At 48.1% G+C, this 24,658-nt stretch overlaps 5 protein-coding genes across 8 annotated transcripts; 2 read left to right on the forward strand and 3 right to left on the reverse strand.

Annotated features, from left to right (window-relative positions):
• Positions 1-4,997: 4,997 nt before the first annotated feature.
• On the forward strand, positions 4,998-6,004 carry LOC121597035 (succinate dehydrogenase assembly factor 4, mitochondrial). The gene is made up of 2 exons (XM_041922496.1): positions 4,998-5,294; positions 5,469-6,004. Exons 1-2 carry the CDS (start codon positions 5,225-5,227, stop codon positions 5,735-5,737), a joined length of 339 nt encoding a protein of 112 aa, XP_041778430.1. The 5' UTR covers positions 4,998-5,224; the 3' UTR covers positions 5,738-6,004.
• On the reverse strand, positions 5,965-22,208 carry LOC121597032 (WW domain-containing oxidoreductase). The gene is made up of 5 exons (XM_041922493.1): positions 21,981-22,208; positions 21,395-21,904; positions 21,004-21,313; positions 6,316-6,444; positions 5,965-6,243 (listed from the first exon to the last, which is right to left on the reverse strand). Exons 1-5 carry the CDS (start codon positions 22,073-22,075, stop codon positions 6,052-6,054), a joined length of 1,236 nt encoding a protein of 411 aa, XP_041778427.1. The 5' UTR covers positions 22,076-22,208; the 3' UTR covers positions 5,965-6,051.
• LOC121597030 (eukaryotic translation initiation factor 4 gamma 3-like) lies at positions 6,668-20,734 on the forward strand. Of its 4 annotated transcripts, none has more exons than XM_041922489.1 (3): positions 6,668-6,974; positions 14,262-16,678; positions 17,371-20,734. In XM_041922489.1, exons 2-3 carry the CDS (start codon positions 14,738-14,740, stop codon positions 17,722-17,724), a joined length of 2,295 nt encoding a protein of 764 aa, XP_041778423.1. In that variant the 5' UTR covers positions 6,668-6,974; positions 14,262-14,737; the 3' UTR covers positions 17,725-20,734. The 4 variants fall into 4 exon arrangements, with proteins under 4 accessions (XP_041778423.1, XP_041778424.1, XP_041778425.1 ...); XM_041922490.1 differs by lacking the exon at positions 6,668-6,974 and adding an exon at positions 7,997-8,450; XM_041922491.1 differs by lacking the exon at positions 6,668-6,974 and adding an exon at positions 8,491-8,709.
• Positions 22,209-22,412: 204 nt separating the features above from the next.
• On the reverse strand, positions 22,413-23,690 carry LOC121597289 (18S rRNA aminocarboxypropyltransferase). The gene is made up of 3 exons (XM_041922937.1): positions 23,183-23,690; positions 22,929-23,113; positions 22,413-22,863 (listed from the first exon to the last, which is right to left on the reverse strand). The coding sequence occupies exons 1-3, from the start codon at positions 23,512-23,514 to the stop codon at positions 22,472-22,474; spliced, it is 909 nt and encodes a 302-aa protein (XP_041778871.1). The 5' UTR covers positions 23,515-23,690; the 3' UTR covers positions 22,413-22,471.
• Positions 23,691-23,768: 78 nt separating this feature from the next.
• On the reverse strand, positions 23,769-24,649 carry LOC121597293 (peptidyl-tRNA hydrolase ICT1, mitochondrial). The gene is made up of 3 exons (XM_041922940.1): positions 24,385-24,649; positions 24,144-24,326; positions 23,769-24,075 (listed from the first exon to the last, which is right to left on the reverse strand). Exons 1-3 carry the CDS (start codon positions 24,553-24,555, stop codon positions 23,821-23,823), a joined length of 609 nt encoding a protein of 202 aa, XP_041778874.1. The 5' UTR covers positions 24,556-24,649; the 3' UTR covers positions 23,769-23,820.
• Positions 24,650-24,658: the final 9 nt, after the last annotated feature.

The following is a 24,658-nucleotide window of genomic DNA, read 5'->3' on the forward strand; positions in this document are numbered from 1 at the left end:
ATCCTTGCGCCGTCGGGCACTTCAGCGCGACCGTCCAAATGTGAAGGATGCACGGGCGATGGCGTCGCTTGGGTAGCTGAAATTTATGGCGCATGCACACAGAACAACAACAGCAAAAATGCAAAACAGCATTGTTCGCGCTTGTGCCGTCGCAACAAGAAACTCCGGGAGTTTGCTGATTGTAATTAGTTTGTAAAATATCGCCATCCCGTCGGTAGAGAGAGAGAGAGAGAGAGGATTATCTCTTCTTCGAGGTTGTATGCGGAAAGCCTTGCATACTATTAACACTGTTTTTTTTTCCATTTTGATAATAAAAATGGATATTCTAATTTGTTGGACTAATTAACACGGAATGTCTGTCCACCATCCAGCTAAATATGTTCGCTGAGTATGCGTTTTCATCGATGGACAATTTAGGGAATTCTACGGAACAGCAGATGTTTTCCAAAAGAAAGAAAAAAACATAATCCCTTCCCTCCATCTATCTCATTCTCTAGCTATAGCTGATCGTGGTGCGGTCAAAACCGGGTCCCGAACTACTAAATTTAAATCCATAACACACACCAAAAAACTCCTTTTCCCGTAATACACGGGGGCGACCTCATGACGAGACACGTCATGTATGCGCGTCATACGAAGAACTAAGATGGTGGCCACCATGGATGATGGATGCATGGAGAGCATCTTCGGCAAGGGAATAGGGAATTACGTGGTAGCGCCACGGTTCCCGTTTTTTTTTTTTGGGCAATTATCCTGCTCTCTCTTTCTCCCTCTCTCTCTCTCTCTCTCTCGCTCTGTAATTCTGTGTATGACCACCCGCTGGAGCTACAGGGGAGATAATCCACTCGCTTTGGTGTGGGGGGTTTTTCGGTGGGGCCAGTGGGCTCTATTTTTAAAACGAATCTTCCAATCGAATGTCCCGGGGGCCTGCTGGAATGTCGGTATTTGCGGCTTCCAATCTGTAGCAGAGTGATGTAGTAAAGAACGGTGGCGCTCATAACAGAGCGAGGTCGCTGAGAGATCAGAATGGATAGACAGGGGGCAAATCACAACGTCCCCTTTTAGTCACTATCTAATTTAGATCATCCTGCGGAGGTGGGATGCGGTGCTACAACAATCGGTGATCTGGTTTGGTCTGATGAGTGTTTTCTGTTGCCCGCGAGTACTTCAAACTATTTTATAAGCGCGCGTAGCATAAATTAAACAATATCGAAAAAAAGCCATCAAGCAAACTGCTCCATTCTTAGCACAATCAAAGTAAGCCCCGCTGCGCCTACACACAACGCTGACGACGGGCCGCAGAAAGCATCCATCTACGCCTGCCAACCGCTCATACATGCGCAGGAGGACGGAAACGGTTTGCGCATGGCACTCGGACGCGGATTCATCATCACCATCGATAGGGTAGAGCGGCACCACTACCAACCAACAGGAGCTTCCCGGGCGCGTCGTACTCTACACGGCGCTACACACAACGCCGTCGCACAACGGCGCACAGGTCATTGAGATCTATCTAGTGTACGGTTTCCGGCCTAAATTGCGTGCGCGCGCGCTCCCCTGTGTGTGTGTGTGTGTCTGTGTGAATGGGGCTAGACCGGACACACGGTGTTTTATTTATAAAAATATCTACTTTTGCTTTTCACCACTCCCAAAAAGCTGACTTTTTCGAACATTCAGGAGGTGGAAGGGGGAAAACGAGGCGCCTCCGTTGAGGGTTTTTTTTTAAATGATTTTAACTCTATTTTTTTAAAATAGCACGCACACACTCACACTTTTTTTTTTGCTGTTGCTTTTCCTGAAACCCCATTTTGCGCAGATTGCGTACACTCCCGTGGATGCGATGGAGTTGGAGGAGGTTTTTTCTTGTGTTGTAAAATACACAATCACACGGCTTACAGTCGAAAAGTTGAGGATAAAAAACGAGATTCACGTACGGCCTACTATGTTCAGCATGCGGACATTGCGTATAGGCGGGATGCGATGAAGAGCGAAGGCTGGCAAGAATGAAACACACAAGCATTGGTGCAGGTCTTGTGCAATCATCATCGGATGCGGTGGGAAAGAAGGAAACTGCACCAAAGCGGTATCTGCTGCAGTGCAGTGGCTGACCGTGGATTGGCCTGCTCACACACAGCAAATGGAAGCCAAATTTGGGCCCACAAGATCCGAAAGAATTGGTAGTTGGAAATGGAATTTTGTGTCAATTTTAGATAGTTTTAGATAGATTTGTAGATAATTATGTGTCATAATACTAAACAGCGTCATTTTAGTATCTAATTTTCTTTACTTTCCATGATCATCATCATTTGCGCATAGAAGTATCTATCAGTTTGAAATGTGTGTTGCCCTGTGCATCATTTGAACGCTTTGCAATATTTTCATCACGGTACACAAATTTAGGACACCGACCGTGGGCATCGTGAACCCGCTCTCTCTCTCTCTTTCTGTTTCTCTACACCCACGTTATCCGCGTGCTTGACATGGCCGCCTGGTCAGAATCCGGCCCAGAAGATGTGCACCGTGGCAAGCGAGAACATGGGGAAAAACATCCAATTTTAACTTATTTTTAAAACACCATCGCCTTACCACATCGAATGAAGTGCAAATTGAATTAATGAATGTTTTATCACACCACAACAATGCAGAGCCGTGGGGTTTGACTAATGTTTTGTTGATAACTGCAACACCTATGTGCGGAAAGCTGATCTATAAAGTACGTATGTTGAAAGATCAAACCAGAGCACAGTAGGCGGGTTAAAAAGTGCCCGCTTGTGTGATCCAGATATTGGCGTAAGTTGTCTAATTTGTCGAGAGCAAGGACTAGGTTCAATGGAGCTTTGAATTAAATCTGAATTAAATTTTACCAATTGATTCCAGTTGTTTGACAAAATTGGCGTAAGGTAGCTAGTAAGATCAGGAAGGAGTTTCAACACATGACATGGCAGTTGAACAGATCTATTTTCCTGCCCCAATAGCTTAATTAATATTTTATAAAAGCCTTTTGTTGAAACGTTTAACATTTACCACTGTATTTTGTAAAAGACCACACTTATGACCGCTTGATTATAGTGATAGTCATCCTTCATCTTTGATTAGCTTAGCTACTCTTACCAATAAACTAATAATGACTTGACACTCCAACACCATACAACGGAAGCACCTGTCGCAAATGAACGAACCGCTTCGTTGCTTCGTGCTATACATGGTACAATTTGTGCAACTTACAACCGTTGGGCCACACCGCGTGTGCGATTAGTGTAGCATTTTATCGATACCAAAGTGCTTTCACTGGTTAATGAGCTATTTAAAGTACTGAAAGGTCCATCAATTTTGAACATTTGAGCTTGTCACAGCCAGCTACGATACGCGATACACCTAGGGCTTTCTATTTGAACTGGAGTGAGTAGAGCTGAAGAAACGCTACATGCGCCTATCGTTTGCTCTCGCTCACGCGCACGTACGCACGATGCAATCGGTTATTTGTAGCTGGAACTGAAAAACTGCACTTGCTCAACATGCATCAAAACCGAGATTACACGGTGCAGCCGTGATGCATCCCTGCATAACCTCTTCTTCTTCTTCTTGGCTTCTCTGCAGTGGAATGCAAACGATCATCCGCTTTGGTCTTCTCGGGGCGTGTGGTAAAGTGGTATAGCGCCTAATGGTGAGGTCGCGTCCTATTCCATACGATTGGATGGAATCTATTTTCAGCTTGTTCGTCTACCCACACGGAAAACACATCCACCACACACACGCACACACACGACAAGGAGATTATTTCCATACCTTGGCGGGCGGCTCAGATCGTTTCTTGAGGATAGTGTTGTAGGATAAATCAATTTTCTCTTCGCCGTTACTCGTCCCGGTAACTCCTACTAAGGGCGTTGTGCATTCTGTGCTTGTATTCGTCAATCTATACATACATCCCCTAGGAATTGGTTATAATGCATCTGATGCTGTACCACTTGTACGTTTGTGTATGGGGGAGTTGGGTTGGATGTGTGGTATGTGTAGCTCATTAAATAGTGATCATGTGGAGGGGAGAGTTTTACTACGATGAAGGTGAAAATTGACGTTGCCTTCAAAAACAGTTCGTGTTTTTGAGTGTGTTTAATTGTGAGATTTATTTCGATGGATGTTATTTATTTATTTAATACTCAACGCTACAAGATTGTTCGTCGGTTGTAATAAAACAATAGTCGATTATTATTCAAAATTATACTAAAGAGCTCAGGGACGGTCCCGTGGTACAGTCGTCAACTCGAACCACTCAATAACATGCCCGTCATGGGTTCAAGCCCAGAATGGACCGTCCCCCCGTAGCAAGGATTGTGACTATCCGGCTACGTGGTAATGAATTAAGTTACGAAAGCCTGTATAAGGCCGGCCGGCATGTCCGCGTAGGACGTTACGCCAAATAGAAGACTTAAGAGCTTTATAGTAAAGTCCCATAGATCTATAAGTACTCTATTCCACTCTAGCCAATTATAGGTTCTTTTCTTTGGGTACTTTCCTCGTGACAAACACTTGCCAAAAAGCTTCTCAAACATGGATGTGCTGGGAAGGGTCCATTTTCAGCTGTCTATTATCCATTAACAGTTAGAAGACGGACTAAGCCATTATTAATAATCTGTCCCTTGTTGGCAATTAAAAGCAACCTATTGCATCGTAGCATTATGGTGTTACAATAAAACGTATGGCTGGCACGTGCTCAACTGTAAACAATGCACCCCCCCCCCCCCCCTCCCCCTAACGTCTTTTAGGTTTGTTAATGTATTTGAATCAATTTGAATACTGCAATATAGAGTTTTATCCAATCCAAGCAGGAAATAGTCACTCTATGACGTAGTATTCGATTATTTTCCTACTTTATAGCCAGCACTACTTTCTGTTATTCCTATTTCGCTTATAGCTTCACGTTTCGTATAACGAATTTCCAATAGGTTGACAGAATCCAATTTCAAATTCAAATTTTCATGAAAACACACCGAAAGCTTTCAAACCGTCATGACAGCTTGAAATATTACACCATACGAGAAGAATAGAGTGACATTCCTACCCACCGACACGCAGAACGTCAATGGTGACGGATTGAAATCTGCTTTTTTCCCTTTTGCTATTTTTCAAAACAAAACATCATCACCGCTAGCACGAGAAGTCTGCATCTCGGTGAATATTCCATAATATTCCGCTCCAGCAAACAGAATCACCTCTCATTCTCGCCATGATGACGTCCAAAGTTTTGGTGAACAAATTTTCCTCCTCCATCCGACACGTGTATGTCGTCAATTTCGGTAAGTTTCATCGCTAGTCCTGGATAAATCTCATCTTTGCGCAGCATCCCCCGCTGCGTACATATTTCACCACGCTTGCAATCGTACGGTATTTTCTAAATACCGCAATGCGTATGGTTTGCCCCACTACAACATCAGCTATTCCTACTGTCCTATGGTCTCTTCCCATCATAGTTCCCTCGCTGTCTTTCTCGACGAACAAACCACCGTCGGACAAACCGGTCAGTCCGCGGATGGAGGAGTTCCAGAAGAAGCTGCGCGAAAAAACACCCATCGGCAAGCTGGACGAGATCGTTGGCAAGCATCCGTACCAGGAGAAGGAACCGCTCGAGCCGTGGCCAAACAACACGAACCCAAACACGGGCGAAATCGGTGGACCGAAGGGACCGGAACCGACCCGGTACGGGGATTGGGAGCGCAAGGGGCGTGTTACAGATTTTTAGGAATTCAAAACAGAACAGATTACACATGCACACACACAGAGTGGGCATGTATAACTTATTTTACTACTTTATAGTACGGTTGGATGTTAGCATTTAGCAAAGTTTGCATCACGTTCAAGAGATGATAGAATAGGGTCAGCAAGATGTTAGTAGCGATTCTCTTCAAACTACACAACACGTGTTATGTCATCGTTGTTAGTATAGGTGGGTAAACTCAAATCAGCATGTCTTGTTGCACATCAATAAAGAAGGATATATTTTTCGGAAGTCGTCAGCAGTAGTAAAATCATTTACTGTTTTTACCATGCTTTACCTTATTGGGCGCCCTGTTCTCCCATCACACGCTGGATCATTTTCTCGCTAAGCTCCCACAGGCTTTGCTGCAGCTGCTCGTTCCTGGATGCACCGGACGGGTCACAGACGTAGCAGTTGTTGAAGTACAGTGCAGTCAAGCCGGTCAGCTCGTACGCTGTTGCACAGTAAACAGTAGTACTGGCCGCTTGTTGCTAAAACAAAATGGTGCAAAATTATTGAAAATTGATTATCGATAAACGGTTGAGATGGAAATCATTACTTACCAGCGATTTTGTAAACGGACGAACCAGCCCAAATAGAAAGCGATAGAACCACCAGTTTCGAGACAGGGCCGACGAAACCATATTTCCCGGATGGAGCACAAACACCGCGATGCCTCTGGATTTCCAGCGCTGAAATGAAAAAAAAAGGTTGTTTTTTAATAAGAGCAAATCTTTTTGAATGATTCCCACCAAATTTTAATCCCCATTTCACAGAATATTATTTTTACTTTCGTGCGAATTTCACCCGTAGACATTCCAATCAACCGTTAAAGATGGCGACTACACACCGGCTCGATCCACCCGTCCGCTCGTGCGCACCGCGATCCAACCTGATGACAGCTGCCACACGCAAACTTGACAGCAGTGGATCCATTTTGCAATCCTTTTGAAATCTGCACCACGTTACACGGTGTGGTGCAGTACAGGAGCCTCAAAATCTCTACAATCGGTGAACTCTACATTGCGTGCGTCCCGGTTTGCGGAACAGTCCACCAGCGATCGCTAGTTTGAACCTCATCACAACAGAAAAACGACGAACAGAAAGCGACACAAAAGCCTCCACCATCTGTCCCAAGAACCGAGAGAGTGAGAGAGAAAGAGACAGTGCCGCAGTCGTCGTGTGCTCCAGAGCTCTGTTCGTGTGCTGTTTTCTGTGCAAGGTAATAGAAATAAATCTCACCATCGGTGCGTGCGTGCGTGTGCCCATGCGAGTGTGTGTGTGTGCGCTCGGGTTCACATGCGTGCGTGAGAGACACCGTGGCTCACAAAAAGAAATACTAAGAGCAAAGGGAAGAGAGAGAAGAAGGGTTGCTGTGTGCTGTGCGCAGGCAACTATGTGTGGTGTGTAGGGGCCGCAGGAGCGCGAGAGGAGCTGTCTCGTTGTCCCCCACCCGGAACGTCGACGGGTGACGGATTTATTCGGACGGGGTGAACCACTATCGCCCGTCATTTTGGGGCCGTCTCGTCATCAGCCAACCAGCTCTCCGCAGCAGGCAACCTTCCCTCACGCGGAGCGCTGTGAGAGAAAGAGAGAGCGAGAGAGAGAACCGTTTCGAGGGGAGCTCTGTTCTTCTGGCTGCTAGATTAGTGAGATTGCGTATTTTAAGGTAATACGCCACCGCACACACCATGAGGGCGGTTCTTGTACTTGTCCCGTGGTCAATGAGATTATTCATAGAGCGCGAATGAAATTGTGAAAAGCAAGCGATGCCTTGCGCCTGGTCATCGCTACGCACACTGCTCCGTTCTCACCTGTGTCTGAAACCGGAAAGAGAGCGTAATGTAACCCCCTCGCTCTGCCCTCCTCTAAGCTCCACCAGCACCGTACCGACGTGTCGACGAGGCACCGATGGGGTGTAAAGTCCATCGTGGATGGAATTTTTTGTAACAGAGAGAAGACAATTTCCAAAGCAAAATTGCAACTGCTTTCCTCCTACTGCTTGTGCTTAACCAGTAGCCAAGCAGGCAATGGAATTTGTTATCTCTTTTCTTCTTGTCTTGTTTCCTTCATAAATCAGTGGTTTCAGTGTTAGGAAGTACTTTAAAAAAAAAATCCCACACAATTTCGATATCAAACATCTTTTAATGTTAGGAAATGATTGAAAAAGTGTGACAAATTCCGGTAGTGCCTCCAGTAGCGAAAATTGGATAGAAAACGCTACCCTAAACTGTCACTGCACAGGGAACGGTGAAGCAGGGCGGGAAAGAGAGAGATAGAAACAGAGAGGGATAACGGGTTGGTTGCTGGAGGAGCAGCAGCAGCAACAGCAATAGCAGCTGTCATTTTAACCACGCACGTGTGCGTAATTTCCTCCCCTATTTTGCCATTGACGAGCGGGGGCCGCCGCCTTTCATTGTATGAAAGGGCCCGCTGGTAGGTGAGATTGTTTTTGTTCAGCTCTGGCAGGGGCCGGAGACAAAAGAACAGACGGAAACGACTAGGCGAGGAGCCGATAAAGCAGGGCGCAAAAACAACGAACACCGCGTGCGCAATCATTGGTGGGGTTCTTCTTCTTCTTCTTCTTGCAAAGGATATTAGACAGACGAGAGTCTTGTCAGTGTGTCTTGGGCTTGCTACTACTACGCAACGAACTCTAACAGACCCCTCAAAAACGGTCCCCGCGTGAATACACTAGGTGAGTGATTGTCGTCGGCCCGTGCTACTACAGCGAGACACAGACAGCGAGAAGAAGAAAAAAAAATCAGAAAAGAAACCTCTCCGCGTGTGTGCGCTGCTATGGTGTTGGAATGGAATGCCGTCAGCAGCAGCAGCAGCAGCGGTCGGTGTGTTGGTGATGGTAGAGCCGTGTGTCGTGTTGCTCAAAAGAAAAGTGAATCTTCTCGGTGCTGGTGGTGCCTCCGTGTAGCGAAACCGTGTGTAATCTATAAAAAAGTGTGCGTATTCTTACACGTTTTTCGTGCATGTGTGTGTGTGTGTGTGTGCTTCTGTGTTTGTGTGTAATTTACAGTCACGTCGGATCGAAACCCGTATGGGAAAGGTCCCAAAAACACACACACTCTCTCTCTCTCTCTAACACAAAAGGGAGCCCAAGGATTACAAACGGCGATTCCCGTAGTCCAGCCAGTGTGTGCTACGTGTCACAATTGTTTGTGAGTGTTTCTGTGTGTGCGTGTGCGTGATTCGTTTCCCACTGTACAATGCCTACTGCAGGATTTTGACACGATACGAAGTCGATCCGAACAGTGAGCGCGCGTGTTAACAGAAATCCCGCGTGCCCTTTACACCCAATGGGGGTTGCTTTGATGTGTCCGTACGGGAGACGTTATGTGTGCGTGTGTGTGTGTGTCTATGTGTGTGCGCGCGTATGGCTGTATCTGCCGTCTTGCTCACATGTGCTTTGGAATTTTTGCTCCGTTCTAGGTCATTCACGACGGGTCTCGGTGCGAAACTCTGCGGCCTCTAGCAGACGCACGGCAAAAAAAAACAACGTCACACACACAGCGACAAGGAGGCATTCGCCACCTTGTGGGAGACGACGTGGTGATACAGACGAAAAATCGCACCAAAATTCGCAAACGCAACAACACACGTACACACTGAAACGCACAGAAGCACACAACGTTTCCGCGAATCCGCACACACTCAAACATGCAATGCAGCGATATCATCCATCCCCGCATGGGATTCGGTGCTGGTGTGCGTGTGTGTGTGATGCATCCGTCGTGTGTCATAAGGCTGCACAGCGCTCCCCATTTTTGACTGCCTTCGATGACATTGCACTACTTTTGCAAGTGCAATTATGACCCAAAACTTAAGACGAAATATCATAGCCTGCTTCTACGTCTAAGAAAGTTGATGCGTCATTTACCGCAAGAGAGTTGGTGCACGTAACAGAGGGGACGGGCGCGGTGGGCGAGGAAAACCGTGCACGTGTCGTTGTCTCCCCTCCGTGTGCACGATGCTGGCGGCGATGTGTGTAGTTCGCCTTTTTTGGGGAAGCGCATAGAAATTGCATAAGCATTGTGTGTGCACGTGGGTGTGTGCGTATGTGTGTGTCACCTCATGACCGCGCGGGCGGGGTGGTGTTGAGAACGGAGAAGCGGGGTTTTGGGTTAAGCAAGAGAGTCTTTTTGTTTCGTGTATGGGAGAGAGAGAGAGAGCGCCATGAACGGAATCATGAATGAAACATGCCAACGTAGCGGATTTTTTTTCTATCTCCTCTTCCTGCTCTGTGTGTTCGAGTATTGTCCGTCCGTTTTCGAGGGAAAAGCATCCTGAGAAAGGATGCTTCCCTCTAACAAAAGGAGCAAATTGGCCCCCGCATTGTTTGTGCTTGTCGCGCGCCCCACACCAGCCCGAGTTTCACCATCGTGTGTAATTGAACGGGCATTGTCTCTGGGCGGGTCTTATAATTCCTGAATTCGCCCGTTCCATTCATTTGCTTTGTTGATTTTTGTCGTCGGGTTTTGAAGAAACTTCCGGAAAAAAACGCAAACGGGATGTCTGTGTCTGCCTTTTTGCTTCGGGCAGCTAGTTTTCACACAACACACACGTTCGCGGGAAGACATTCAATTGATAACGGGAATGTCTCTGCTAGACACCACCACCGCCCCAGGGCACACGAGCCACAAATGATACGAATGTGAGGCTGTGTGTGTGTGTGTTTAGTGTGGCAGCTTTGCATCCGTAAACATCGCCCATTGGAGGAAAGGACCCTGGGCACACACACACTGTCTTGGAGGGGGCCACGGGCGGACTAGCGGGGGACGACCTTTACTAGGGCGAAAAACAAGAACATCTCTCTCTCTCTCTCTTTCTCTCTATCTGTCTGTCTCTCAATAATTGTCCTCCTTTATGTGCCCGTTCTTGTTCGAGCCGATCAAATGCACCCCCTTTCTAGATGGTAAATGCATTCTGCAGTTACAACAAAGACAGTCCGAGCAACCGAGAGACTGCTGCGAGAAAGGGGCAAAAAACCTTTTCACCTATTTTCTTCGTATAAAATCAAACCACCACCACCAAGACACACGCCGTGTACGTCGTGTTGCATCGTCTCGTGCTTTACCTTTGCCGTATCGATTCGTCCTCTGAAGGTCGTGCTGTAGGGCTAGGGGGTTGTCTGACGTCCCCTTTGTTAAACGATCGCTTCCACTTCCTCGTCTATTGCATTCGCTATTGGTACCACACACTCGTCCAGAGAGGAGGGGTTACACATCTTTGTCGTTTCTTAACGGTCGCAACGACCACGGAAGAAAAGCACAAATTCACCCTCTTTCTTTTGCTTTCTTGCATGCCAATACTGCATGTGTGTGGTGCTTTACTTTGGCATTTCTTTAGACAGCAGCAGCTTTCCAATTCGTGCGCACGTGTGTGTGTGTGTGTGTGTGTGTGTGTGTGTGTGTGTGTGTGTGTGTGTGTGTGTGTGTGTGTGTGTGTGTGTGTGTGTGTGTGTGTGTGTGTGTGTGTGTGTGTGTGTGTGTGTGTGTGTGTGTGTGTGTGTGTGTGTGTGTGTGTGTGTGTGTGTGTGTGTGTGTGTGTGTGTGTGTGTGTGTGTGTGTGTGTGTGTGTGTGTGTGTGTGTGTGTGTGTGTGTGTGTGTGTGTGTCTGTGCGATGATCCAATGGAAAGTGCAATTCCAATTCCGCCGACAAGGAAAGGCTTTCTCTGTTGATCGGAGCAACAACGATGAGGAAGCGATGCAATGAGACTGATTGTTGTCTGTCACTGTTTTATATTTGATTTCAAAGACAATATTACAGCAACAAAAATCAAAATGTCTCTTCAAACAAGCCCTGACTTAATGCCTGAATTCATCCTCCTGCAGGTGACCTCAAATTCCAGCCATGTACACGAGCAGGCCGAAAATTACCCCAACACTCAATCGAATTTTAAAAAGAGAGACTGGCGAAGACCCCACGACTATGGCCTATTGAAAGAGAAAAAATAGAGCAACGTCTACAGTTTTAAGCCGTACGATCATCACCACCACCACCGCACTGCTCTCACCTGAATACCAGGTTTTGCAACGGGTTTAAAAAGATAGCGGATACACTTATGTGTGTGCCTCTCCACCACTCTTTCTGCCCACAAGAAGCAGCAGAAGAAACGGAATTCCAATCCACTTTAGGAGAGCGGGGGGAAATTGCAAACGGGAAAACTTTACACCGACTGACTTGGGCTTAATCCAACAAGAGCATTGCGAAGAGGAAAAATTTATTGCGAAGCGTGGAATGAAGTGGAGAAGTGAAATGCATCACACGCAATCTTACATCCAGCGGCATTGCATTGCCGCCACACAGGCACGCACGTGGACGCATTGGGCCCAACCGTCTTCCGCCCGACCGGCTTTTCAATGAAAGTTGCGCCCCAATGCGGTCTCATGAGAAATCGAACCCGCCAACAACTATGTTGCCCCAAACGAGACTATTGCAGTGAAAACCGAATGATCTTCCATTGCAGTTATTGATACCGCGAGACAAGACAGCGTTCGATCAAGCATGATGTGATCGAGCTACATGATCTTTATTGTGTCACTGTGGCCTGAAAGCTCCCTTCCCTCAGAGAGAAGTAAACTACCATTACACTAGCTGCTGCTGCTGCTGCTCTTGGGACATGCAAAAAAGACATGCACGCGTGCAAACTTCTTCCCACACGCACACACACACACACACACACATACACTCGAAACCTGCGTGCAAAAGAAGCATAAGAAGCCGCCGCCATAAGGTGGTGCAAAAAGCCAACCCAAATGGTGTGTCCCACACCACCTAGCAACAGGCCTGCACTTTTTCACTTGATTTCATTCGATTTTATCCTCCCACTCTGCTCTGCCTCCTCCCCTTCTCCTTGTTGGTTGCACACTTTGTTGCACTGCTGCGTGTGGAATTTTCGTTCAAATTGGGGCGCGCACAGAAAATGGCAAATGGAAAAGAGCGAGACAAGGAGAGAGAAAACCCCAAGCAAAAGAGAGGGGCTTTCACACAATACCACACGCAATTCACCTGGTGGTGGTGGTGGCAAAGCTATAGGTCGCTTTGGAGTCCGGTTTCCATTCCACCTCTCCCGAAATTGGTCCACAAACCTCTTTTTTTGTGTAGCACACACACCTCACTTCGTCGTCTCCATAACGACCTTGACGCGAAATGTGCTAACAGTCGCGTAAAAGGGGTTTTGCTTAAAACTGCACGGTCGGCGGCAGGAGGACAATCTTTTGGGGGTAGAAACACATACTGCATCGCCCACCAGCAGCCAGTGTGTCTTGTTGAAGCAAAACTGCATTGAACGGGGCAAGTGGCAAGCTCTCTGGGTATGACTGTGTGTTAACAGTAATTATCTAATTAAGTCAATGGGGAGATTGGAGGTAAGGAGGGCAAGAGCTGGTTGTTTCAGCATTCAGCGACCCGAGTACCCGAGATTTCACTTTCACCTGTAGCAAAAGCAAAGCAAAAAGACAAAGCAGCCACGCGATCGTGTGCTCGCTCGCGATAGGAATATGCCACATAGACACACGCACTCACACAGGGAGAGAACCGTCTTTGTATTCTCTTTTTGCTGTGATAAAACGACCAATTTAAATTAATGGGGAGATGGGTTGTTATAAAAAAACATCCAAGTTTGTTGCCTTTTTACCTGTATTTCAATTCTGCTCAATTACAGGGTTTTCCCCTGGGGTTCTCATAGTTGCGGAACACTTCCTTGATTTTTTTCTTATTGGAAGTGAATGTCGTATGTTGGAAATTGAACTCTATGGCACGCCTTTTAGCATTGAAAATGCCTATTGGATTTGTCCAACGGTTGCTATCGAGTCCGATTCCCATTACATTAAGTTCATTTCACCGAAGAAAGAGTAAATAAAGTGTCCCACAACTGTGAGAACTCCTGGCAAACCCTGTGATGATAAAAGGGAAAAACAGTAGAAAATGAAGTTACTACCATCAACGCACATTCTCACCCACACATCGTGTGTAAGACGTTTTAAACTGCACACCGCTACGAATGATAAAAATAGAAAAGAAAAGACACTGTCGTCGTCGTTGTCGTCGTCGCTCCCGCTCCCGGTGTTAAACCATCACTGTAAGGCAGGAAGACATAGAAGTATCCTCCCATCATCATCATCATCATCATCAACGGCGAACACCATTGCAATTCAAGCCCCCAGCGATGTTCGCTCTAATCGAAACAAAATCAGTTCTGTTCCAAGAAATATGTCCCAGCCGTTTGGGAAGCTGTGTGATGGCCCCAGAAGACCTCACACAACACCAAAAAAACATTGTTTTTTTCTTACGAGAGTAAGGAACGGCTGCGCACAATAAAATGCGCAACGTCATATTGATAACACACACACACAAGTACGCACGCATGTACGCAAAGCGGCCAGAAGAGCCACAGTCAACTCGTTATCCACCAACAGGTGGTTTATTGGTGAATGTACTGCTACAGATTATGCTAATAATGTTCCTCTCTGTTTTTCTTTTTTTTCTCTTCAGACAAACACATCGAAAAGACGAGGCTGGTTCCTTCAATCCACACAAAATACTAATGGTGGTAGTGTGCTAGGTTCAGTACTTTAAGAGAAAACTGTGAAGCAAACATTGTGAAGTGTGACGGTTAAAGCATAGCAGCGCGAACAAAGTACGCGATCACATACACGATCCTCACTGCCAAACTGCATTCGCATTCGCCATATACTTAAAGCGTGAAAAACTCTGTGTTCCTCGTACCCAAATAGAGACTGTCCAATAGTGCGCTATTTACACACACACACACACACACACACTGAGAAAACTTCCACACTGCCAGGGCTTTTGCTCCACACACACAAACAGCGCGCGTGAGCCCCGGGAGGCAGTTTCGTTTCGCTTTCCGGAAACGATTTGTGCAACCTGGAGGAGGGTGTGATCCAGTGTACGGAAGTGAACGAACGGAACACTAGAGGGAGCGGCAGCTTTACCCCCTTTCCAGCATGGCAACCGACAGTGGCGATGTCGCCACGCTGGCCCAATCAGCGGTGGCGGAAAAGCGCCAGGAGGAGGACAACAACAACAAGATCGACCTGGTAGCGGATGCGGTAACGAAGCTGTCCATAAACGGTACCGCACCGGTGGCGGCGGCGGCAAATGGTGAAGCGGAGGAGGAACCGGGCACCACCGAACCGTCGGACAACGCGCTCAACAACAATGATGGAGGTGGCGGCGGCACTGCAGCGACCGGGAACAATAATAACGCCTCGGATCCGGCCACTCCGACCACGCCGACCGGTGGGCTGTCGATTGGCAAGCGCATCCGCCGCACGTCCGAGAAGCTGAACGAGGATGCGGTGAGCGGGGTGCGCAAGAAGTACTCGCTCGATCTGCTGCTGTCGCTGAAGGATTCGGCGATTGGGCGCGAGAAGCCCACCACGATACCGGACGTTTGCAAATCGCTGCTCAAGTCCAGCCCGGGCACGTTCGTGTCCTCCGCACGGCACATGGGCGGTCGAGGTGGCGGCGGCGGCGGCGGTGGTGGTGCTGGCGCCGTCAGCGGACAGGACAACTCGCTGCTGCCATCGTTCATGAAGAGCATGGGCTTCGGTGGCCCGATGCCGTCGTCGGTCGAAGGAAGCGGAATGGATAGCCCGTCGGGCGGTGGCCGGCCGCCCATGAACCGCAACCTGTACCGTGGCCGGCTGTCCGCGAAGGAGATGTCGACCCGCACCGGCGCAATGGCGGGCGGGGACGACACGGACGGGCAGATGATCAAGGTGAACCTGAACATTAGCGAGGAGGTGAAGTTAAAGTCCTCCTCGAACGCGTGGAAACCGTCCTTCATGCAGCCGAAGGTGGCGGCCGACCCGGAAACGGAAAAGACCCAGAAGCTGTCGCGCGAGTTCCGCAGCGCGCTCAACAAGCTGACGCCGGAGAACTTTGGCGTGCTGAAGGAACAGATCAAGGCGCTCACGATCGACACGGAGGAGCGGCTGACCAACTGCATCAAGATCCTGTTCGAGAAGGCCATCATGGAGCCGAACTTTTCCGACACGTACGCGCAGCTGTGCCGGGAGCTCGGTACGGAGATCAAGGTTAGCCCGAGCGGTGCGACCGGGCAGGTCATGAGCCTGAAGCGCGTGCTCATCTCCCAGTGCCAGGCGGAGTTCGATAAGCACCGCACGGACTGCAAGCGCAACACGAAGCTGCAGCAGGAGAACGACAAGCGCACGGAGGCGGGCGAACAGACCGCGGAACAGACCGAGGACATGAAGATGGAGCTGGAGGAGCAGACGAACCGCATCCGGAGGCGAGCGCTCGGCACGATCCGCTTCATCGGTGCGCTGTACAAGCAGGAGCAGCTGAGCGCAAACATTATGCTGAAGTGCATCATGAAGCTGCTGCAGGACGACGTGCTGGACGAGGAGTCGCTCGAGTGTCTGTGCAAGCTGCTGACCACGATCGGCGTGCGCATTGAGGCGACCGCCCAAGACTCGTCCGGCACGCTGCAGGAGTGCTTCAACAAGCTGCAGCGCATCTCGGAGCGCCAGATACTGCTGCCGAACGGGGAGCCGGTGTGCAATCGCATCCGGTTCATGATCATGGACCTGCTCGACCTGCGCAAGGACAAGTGGCGAGGGAGACTGGCCCAGGCGGCGCCGAAAACGCGCGAAGAGATCCAGCGCGAGGTGGAGGCGGAGGAGAACAAGAACTGGCTGCTCAGCTATAAGCTGCCGCGCGGTGGAGGTGGAGGTGGTGGTGGCGGCGGCGGTGGTCGTGGAGGTGGTGGTGGTGGCGGCGGTGGTGGCGGTGGCGGTGGTGGCGGAAGTGCACAGAAGAACAAGCGCATGGTCGATGAGGATGGGTTCATGCTGCCGGCCAACTCGCGCAACAATGCCTGGACCATGCTATCGATCGATCCGAAGAAGATAAACATTTCGGTACGTATAGCGTGATAATGATCCAGACCAGTGCTGCAAAATGTCATGTGCATCACCAACGCTGGTGTTCACTAACGAAAACAATGAACATATCCCTGGTAGCTTGATGCTCATTGCTGATACTCAATGAAAGTGCGTCATGACATGCCGAAAACGACATGCGGCACTTTTTCAGTCACCAAAACTCATGACTGAAACGAAGCTCAAATCAGCTCACATACACAACTGAGATGATCAGAGGTGAGACTCAAACAGTTGGTGGATCAATCACATGCTTGGTGATATTTTGATTTGCACCCAACTCTTGATCACTCACTTGGGTATTCTTTCTCGCTCTGTCTGCTTTGATTGTCTGTCGAGTCGAGGAACCACTAGACACAACATTCGCAACCAAGTGACTGACCAACTGTTTGAGTCTCACCTCTGATCATGACAGTAGAGTTCGTGACGCTGACATGATTTTGTTTCAGTCAGAATTTGTCATGATTATGTCAGCACTGATCACATTTTGTAGAACAGTAAAAAAATCATGACATTGTAACTGACCAAGCGATGGTCGCAAAAATGTCACGAAGCATGTATCTGTCACACCATTGACAGTGATATTTTGCAGCACTAATCCAGACAAGGGTGGGATGAGGTAAATTGGGTTTTTTTAACGTTTTGCTGTTTGTTTCTCCCCTCTCCCACAGGTTCCCAAACCGCAGACTGGTGAAACGCGCCTCGGATCGGCCTCCATGTTCCAGGGCTGGGGTGGAAAAACAAACAACGTGTTCGCGTCCCTCAACATTGACGAGTCGGCTGCCCAACCGCCAAGCTTCTTCGGTGCGTCCGGTCCGATGGGTGGTGGCAGTAGTGGTGGTAGTGGTGGTGGTGGTGGTGGTGGAAGTGGCGGCAGCGGTGGTGGTGGAAGAGGAGGTGGTGGTGGAGGTGGAGGTGGTTCCAAGGGTTCGCAATCCCACAAAAAGGGTGGCGGTGGTGGCGGCGGCGGTGGCAACAACTCCAAAACGCCCCATTACCTCGGCCGAACCAGCAGCCACTTGTGATAGGGCAATCATCAGCAGCAATGATCGATCGACACCGAACAGCAGCACTAACCCCCGGCCATCATCATCCACGTGCAATGAGGTAACAGTGGAAAGAGAGAGAATGGGAGATAAACACACAGCAGCCAAGGAGTGAGGCTGCAAAATTGTGAAGCGCTGGCGCAGAAATGATCGAGAAAATCACGAGAAGAAGCTAAATTTGCTGCGAAAGATGAGGTAGATGATGGAGGTGCGCGAGTGGGGCTGCTCTGTTTTGTTACGCTACTACCACATCCCAATTGCGCTTTATTTTTGACACAATTTCGGTAGGTCCGGCATCGCAGTCAGTTGGTTTTTAACTTACGCCTCAAAACACACGAAACGGTCGAAACGGGGGTCGCGCCTCCTTTTCTCATTGTGACATAGGGAAAGGGGCGAAGATTTGCATGAGGGCACCAGGGTTTACTACAGGGCCTACTACTGAGAGAGATGAGATCAAGATTAGATCTTCTTCTTCGCCTAGGTTTCGTCCCGCAGCAGATATACCATACCTCTTTGTGTCTGGTAGCCTGTTTGTGTGTGTATTTATGTGTGTATGTAACTCTCCTCGTACAGCTGGCTTTTTGGGTAGGCACATTTTATGATGAACGCATTAAAATTCAATGTATCGCTCTACGCACTCAATGGAGGAACAGCAGCAAAACATAATGCAGGGGGCTGGATCACTGTTTAGTAAACCTTTATCTGCACACTTTAACTGTTACTATTGCGAATTCTGTGGTTTCCGTCTCCCTCTATTTCTCCTTTTGAAAGGGTTTATTTTCAGGTTAATTTCCCACTTGTTCTTTTCCTGTAAACCGATCGTGTCAAAGAAATATGGACCGATCTAGGTTTTGAGTATCTAAAGTACGAGGTTGTAACGAAGAAGCAGAAGAAGAAGAAGAAGACACGCAAAAAAACCCGCATTGGTACTATTGCTAACATGATATTGATGATGATGGAAGAGAGCGTGAGGAGGTGAGATAGAGAAATGATTGTGTTTTCCTTCCGCTATTAATTTTTATAACCTTCCATACAAGAAAAAAAAAAGAAAAATCTAGCCACAAATAGGAAAACAGTGGAACGACGCGAGGGAGAATGTGTTTTCACGAAACAAAACAAAAAAATAAGCAGAGATATACTCGATAAAAAAGAAGCCGTACTAATATGTATACATTAGTTGATTAGTTAGGACGCAAAACCGATAAAAAAATTGAGAAGCGAGGCGATATCTTTAAGATCCTCTCTACCATACCCCCTCGACACACACGGTTCTAAGCCAAAACATGCAACAATTGCAGCAGGTGCGGTTGCAGTATGAAACATTTAAAGCAGAAACTGCTTCCATAAGTACAGTGTCCAAACAAAAAAGAAGAAAAAAGCTAACCGTTTAAAAAACAAACTATGGCACAGAACGGCGGATTGGGTAAAGCAGCATTAATATATACATGAATGAGCAAAAAAAAAGAGAAAGCAAAGCAGAAATAGCACCATATATATTAGCAATATAAACCATACATTATATATAAACCATGAGAAAACAAGAAACAACGTGTTTGATGAATATAGGACTAAAAAAAGGAAGAGGAGCAGGGTGCTGCTTCTCGCAGGAAACATGCAACAGTGCAACCTGGTTCTTCCCGTAAACCTCTGTGGCCCAGAATCGAGGGGCGCAGTTCAAAAAATAGCAAGAAGACACAGTTTCAGGTACGATGCATGAAAAAGCATGAACTAATAAAAATATAAATCGTACCTCTTACCAAGCCACATTAAAACAGTGTAAAATGGGGATGTGCGCAAACAACAAACAATAGGGGAATTATAACTCTTCAGTTAATGTAACTTTTTTCTTTTTTTGAATATTTACAATATCAAAACGCGCATTGTGCTTCACTGATCGTGTGTCGTTGGACGACGTTAAGCATTAGTGCGCAGCCTCCTCTCCCGTCAAGAAAAGAGGTCTAACATCTGCCCTCCCCACCCGGAACACATTAGTTAGTACCGCAGCCAGGAGAATGTAACAAACAAATAGACAAACAAATATTGAGCTGAAGGGCAAACAAAAAAAAGCTGGATAAGCAGCAGGAACACACTACTTACTATTACTACTACTTGTAAGCTACATTAGATGATAATTTAGGGTTTTAAAATGAATTTGGAATTGGAGGATGAAGGAAGATTGGAAGTACGTCGGTCGAAACTACGCTCCACTCATATCGCAAACAGCCAGCAACCACGTGGTGTGGCACATGTGGGTTGTCTTTATACATAAACCATCTCTTCCAAGAAGTAACTACAATACGCGCTGCTACTACTGTTATTACTAGCAAACACACACACGCTGCCGTCTGGAATAAAGGTATGCCAGATGGTACCAATTCGGAGGGGAAAAAAACGCATTCGATTGTGCGATTATGCGATATGATGGAATGTGGTGAAGCAGCAGCTTGCAGTTAATAAACATGTTGTACCGTGGCGTACACGTGTCATGTGTGGTACTAGAGTGAATAAAAAAAAACAATACCTCCACAGACTACGTACGCGTGCGTGACCCCGACGCTTGGGGTCCCAAAATGTAGCATTATAAAATATGAAATGGGTTTCTTTAGCTATCAAAAATAGTCTCTAACGGACGGCCGGACGGCACTCATGCTCTGATGATGATGGTGATGATGATGATGATGAGCCGATGTCCCCCACAGGGACGGGCGCGTGCTAGCAGCAGTTATATGGCATATATTATTATGATTAACTATAATCTCCACTTTCCCTTTCCCTTTTGCGCAACAAGCTACGGTTAAATTTGACCTTCCCGCTCCCCTCCTCCTTCCCACCCATACAAACTGTTACTTTCTATCTATTGTTCTTTGTTTTTCGTTCTACTTTTCCCCCCACTTTCTTCGCTCGGTTAATTAGTGTAAGGAAACATGTAAACGGTACGCGGTTACAGTGTAAATAAACGACAGTCGCCTCCATTTGTAATAGCAAGCAATTAAGGCCGGCTTTTCATTGATTTGTTTGTTTGGTAATAATATCACAGCACGCTTCGCACCAACGAATTGTAAGGAAGCCAACCCAAACTTATGTCCACGTAGGCTATCCACAACGATAGAGGACGGCTCTTGCTGGAGAACATGGATTGTGGCACGAAACCCCAAAGAGTCAAAAGAGAACCCCACGCCCTCGATCGATGATTCGCCATTAAGCAACCAGATAAGATAAAAACATCAGCAGATAGCAAACGGAAGAGACGGCACTCACCTTAGCCAGCTCCATCGCGAACAGGACGTTGCACAGCTTGGAGTTGTTGTACGCGATCATGCTCCAGAACTTGTGCTGCGGCGGGCATAGGTCGGTTTCGCTCAGGCCGCCGGCCGGCAGTGTGGCCATGCGGTGCGACTCGGACGACACCACGACGATGCGCGTCGTGTGATCGAACAGCTCGGACAGCAGCGTCGTCAGGTAGTGGTGAGCCAGATGGTTCACCTGGAATGTGCGCTCGAAGCCGTCCTCCGTGATGGAATGGGGCAGGGCGAAGACGCCTGCGTTTAGTATCAGCATATCGATGTGCCTGGAGAGGTGAGCACGCGAGAGGAGAATGTAAGGACAATTTTCTTTGTGATACTTTTCATTTACAAAAAAAAACACTTACTTGTACTCTTTCTTCACCTCTTCCGCCGCTTGGTTGATGGAGCGCAGGCTGGCCAAATCCAGCGGCACAAACTTGCACCGCTGGCCGGCCGCTTCCTTCTCCGCCCGCAGCTTTTCGATCGCGGCCCGGGTCGCCTGCTCATCGCGACAGGCAAAGATAATCTCGCACCCGTGCAGTGCGAGCGAGCGCGCCGTCTCGTACCCGATGCCGGTGTTTGCCCCGGTAATGAGGGCCACCTTGCCGTTCAGATCGCGCCCGTGCAGCACCTGCAGCGCGTTCGTGCCACCGTCGAACCGTTGGCGCAATTCGCTCAACCGCTCCGGCGCTTCCTCGACGGCAAACGCGAGCCTCGGGTCGGTGTACGATTTGCGCTGCGTTTTCTCCTCCACAAATATCACCTTCCGGGTGTCCTCCTCGATGTGGCGCGTCCAGCCGATCGGCAGCTCGCCGGATACGCGCTTCATTTTCCCGGTCCGTGGGTGTGTCCACTGGGTGCTTTTGCTTTGATGGCTAGAAAAGGGATTGGATAGCATACGGTGGTCAGCACTTGGGAGGGGTGGTGGCATTTAAGAGCAAATGTACTTACTTGACGTAGTAAACGAAACCATCGCTAGTGGCACGCTCCTCCCAGGCTGGGGGCAGCTCGTCCTCCGAGTCGGATTCCGGCAACATTGCAGGCATTTTTAGGAGCTTTTAGTAACACACTCGCGAAGGAATGAACTCGAATCGTCGCTCGAGCACAGGACGATAGATGCACACACTTTACTTGACGTACACTGGGCAAGTGGCAGACGAATCAGCTGGCAGAGACAAGCGCCAGTGTCAACAAAACACCGGCAGGCAGGGTTGCTTACCTTTTCTCGTCTGTTTGTGACGTGATGTCGCCAAATATCATGACAAACCATGGCAATATGACATTTCTGTGGCAAAAAATGAGAAAAACTACCATCTTCACTAGAGACAAAGTGCAAAGCAACCCTGTTTGTTGTTAAAAAATGATAAATACTCTAAAAATGCGTTAATTTTTAAACCCTTTCAATGATGCAAGATGTTACATTTTATTTACAGCCTATTTTCCTATATGCTTGTAGCTTCTTTTACTGTTTCTACAGTTTTTTTCGCCTTTTCATGCTCTATTACATTAGCCGGCTCCTCTTTATCCTTCTCTTCCTCTTCCTCTTCTTCTTCCTCTTCCCCTGATTCCTCTTCAGATTCAAAAGTGGGAAAGTCGCGTTCGCCCTGCAGCTCATCCTGTGCAGTTTCCAAGTATTGCTTCTGCACTTCCAGTATTTCCTTACTGTTGGCACAACCAGCATACGCATCGAGAAGCTCCTGGTTGAGCTCGACGAACGAGTGGCCCCAGGAAAATTTGTTCAAATACCAAAGTGCTTCCTGCTTGTAGCCGGTAATATACATCGAGGCTGCGATCGCTTCAACGCAGGACAGCTTGCACGGTTTGCCGTAGTTAACTGCAATAAAACAGAACATTCTATTCAAAATGCCAGCCTCGACGAAGGATTGCTACTAAACTTACTCGGATTGGCCGCCACCAGGAACGGTAACAATCGTGGATTCGGTGAGCGCATCTTATTGAACGGCGTTTCGTCCAGCCTTGCCCACGAACAGTCCACGACTGCAATCCCGGAAGATTTGATAATGTCCTTATCCTGGGGACTGACACAGTTCACCCCGACGGGTGTTAACACTAGGCCGGGAAATCTGTAGAAGAAGAATATTAGATTGATTTCCTTCTTCTTTGCTTCTTTCAGGGACCCCCCGACTACTTACTTTTGTCCTAGCCTTAAGTTTTTGATCAACCCATGCCGGGCCAACTTCCGGCCCGAACACTTTTTCGGATCGCAGTGCTTTAGGTCCCACATGGCGACGGGAAATTTGGGCGGCTTTCCAACATCGAACTTGTTCTTCGGTTCCACTTCCTCCTCGCCCGAACTGTGCCCGGAACCGGATTGATCGCTTTCATCTTCCGATGCGGACGTGGAATCGCTTTCCACCGCTAAGTCTGATAGTTTCTCGGCCAGTGGGCGACTTTCCCGATCGCGATGGTTTTTCCGAAATTGGTTATTCTTGCGTCCTTTACCAGCACCACGAGATTTGTTCATTTTTAGTCTGTGTGGAGTTGCACACCGTGGTCACCGCTGTTCCGTTTGTTTACGTTCTCCGAGCTCCCCAAAAAACACACCGACTTGACTGTCAGAAAACGTAAACATTGGCACACACGTGCAGAACTTATTGGAAAATGAGCTGCCAGAGCCCTTCATCCAATTGGATCGTTCTTTCTTTTTGCTATTGGAATTTTCTGCGTTGAGCTGCCTTTCACATTGTCATCGCATTGAAGAAAAAACTTTAAACATCATTTAAATTCAAACGCGTTACTTTACTACACACATCTCTTGGTGGTCCTAAGCTTACAAAGGTGCTTGCCGCTGAGCCTTCGTCTCGGAACGCTTCCGCTTCATGGCCAACCGTTCCCGGGCAGCTTTCTCGTGCCGGCGGCGCAGTTTTTCCACTGTCTCTTCCGACGGTTCCGCCGAAACCGGCCGCTCGGCCTGGCGTATAAAGGTGCGCAGCTTTTCCAGCGCGTCCGCCGTGTTCATCTGCTGGGAGCGGGTCAGTTCGCTTTTAATTACGAGATATCCATCTTTGGTGATTCGTCCCTTGTGCTGCAAAGTTGTTACGGTGTTAAATGTAGCGCCGATGGATAGTTTCCGGTGCACCAATCCACACTTACCAGCTGGGCTAACCGATTGCGCGTGTTTTCCGGCAGCCAGGTGGCTGTTTCCAAGTGAAATCGCAGATCCACCTTTGTGCTTACGGTGTTCACATTTTGTCCACCCGGGCCACTGCTACGGCTGAACGAGATGGTTAGCTTTTCCAGCGGAATGTATCCATTGAACGTTCCATCGGGCTTTGGCTGAATATAATGGAACCGATCAGTTCGTTTGCTAAAAATTACACCCCATAACACTTACTGCGGGCGGTGGTGGTGTGTACAGTCGGAGGCTGCTGTTCGGGTAGATGGTTTCCAGCGCCAGGTCACTCTTGTAGCTGTACTGTCGGTTGAGCACGTGGAACGATTGCGCACCGGATAGCGTGCGGCGCAGTGCAACCGTGCGAAGAAATGTGCCGACGAGTTTATTCATGGCAAAAGATTCACAAGTTGGTGTGGAACAAATGCAGAGCTGCTCTGTTATGTATTTATTGTTTACGTACGGTTGCCAGCCGGTTTGCGGGTTTTGCGTCAAA

Source organism: Anopheles merus, chromosome 3R (assembly GCF_017562075.2).
Source record: "Anopheles merus strain MAF chromosome 3R, AmerM5.1, whole genome shotgun sequence".
Lineage (NCBI taxonomy): Eukaryota > Metazoa > Arthropoda > Insecta > Diptera > Culicidae > Anopheles > Anopheles merus.

Excerpts from the sequence above, each read along its gene's own strand:
- LOC121597289 (XM_041922937.1), bottom strand. The coding sequence starts at position 23,514 with ATGAACAAATCTCGTGGTGCTGGTAAAGGACGCAAGAATAACCAATTT. Across the intron at positions 23,114-23,182 it reads AACTTAAGGCTAGGACAAAA|ATTTCCCGGCCTAGTGTTAA; the intron begins GTAAGTAGTCGG and ends CTTCTTCTACAG. Across the intron at positions 22,864-22,928 it reads CCTGGTGGCGGCCAATCCGA|TTAACTACGGCAAACCGTGC; the intron begins GTAAGTTTAGTA and ends GTTTTATTGCAG.
- LOC121597035 (XM_041922496.1), top strand. The coding sequence starts at position 5,225 with ATGATGACGTCCAAAGTTTTGGTGAACAAATTTTCCTCCTCCATCCGA. Across the intron at positions 5,295-5,468 it reads CGTGTATGTCGTCAATTTCG|TTCCCTCGCTGTCTTTCTCG; the intron begins GTAAGTTTCATC and ends TTCCCATCATAG.
- LOC121597032 (XM_041922493.1), bottom strand. The coding sequence starts at position 22,075 with ATGCCTGCAATGTTGCCGGAATCCGACTCGGAGGACGAGCTGCCCCCA. Across the intron at positions 21,314-21,394 it reads GAGGTGAAGAAAGAGTACAA|GCACATCGATATGCTGATAC; the intron begins GTAAGTGTTTTT and ends TCACCTCTCCAG. Across the intron at positions 6,244-6,315 it reads GTCCGTTTACAAAATCGCTG|CAACAAGCGGCCAGTACTAC; the intron begins GTAAGTAATGAT and ends ATTTTGTTTTAG.
- LOC121597293 (XM_041922940.1), bottom strand. The coding sequence starts at position 24,555 with ATGAATAAACTCGTCGGCACATTTCTTCGCACGGTTGCACTGCGCCGC. Across the intron at positions 24,327-24,384 it reads ACACACCACCACCGCCCGCA|CCAAAGCCCGATGGAACGTT; the intron begins GTAAGTGTTATG and ends CATTATATTCAG. Across the intron at positions 24,076-24,143 it reads GCAATCGGTTAGCCCAGCTG|CACAAGGGACGAATCACCAA; the intron begins GTAAGTGTGGAT and ends ACAACTTTGCAG.
- LOC121597030 (XM_041922489.1), top strand. The coding sequence starts at position 14,738 with ATGGCAACCGACAGTGGCGATGTCGCCACGCTGGCCCAATCAGCGGTG. Across the intron at positions 16,679-17,370 it reads CGAAGAAGATAAACATTTCG|GTTCCCAAACCGCAGACTGG; the intron begins GTACGTATAGCG and ends CCTCTCCCACAG.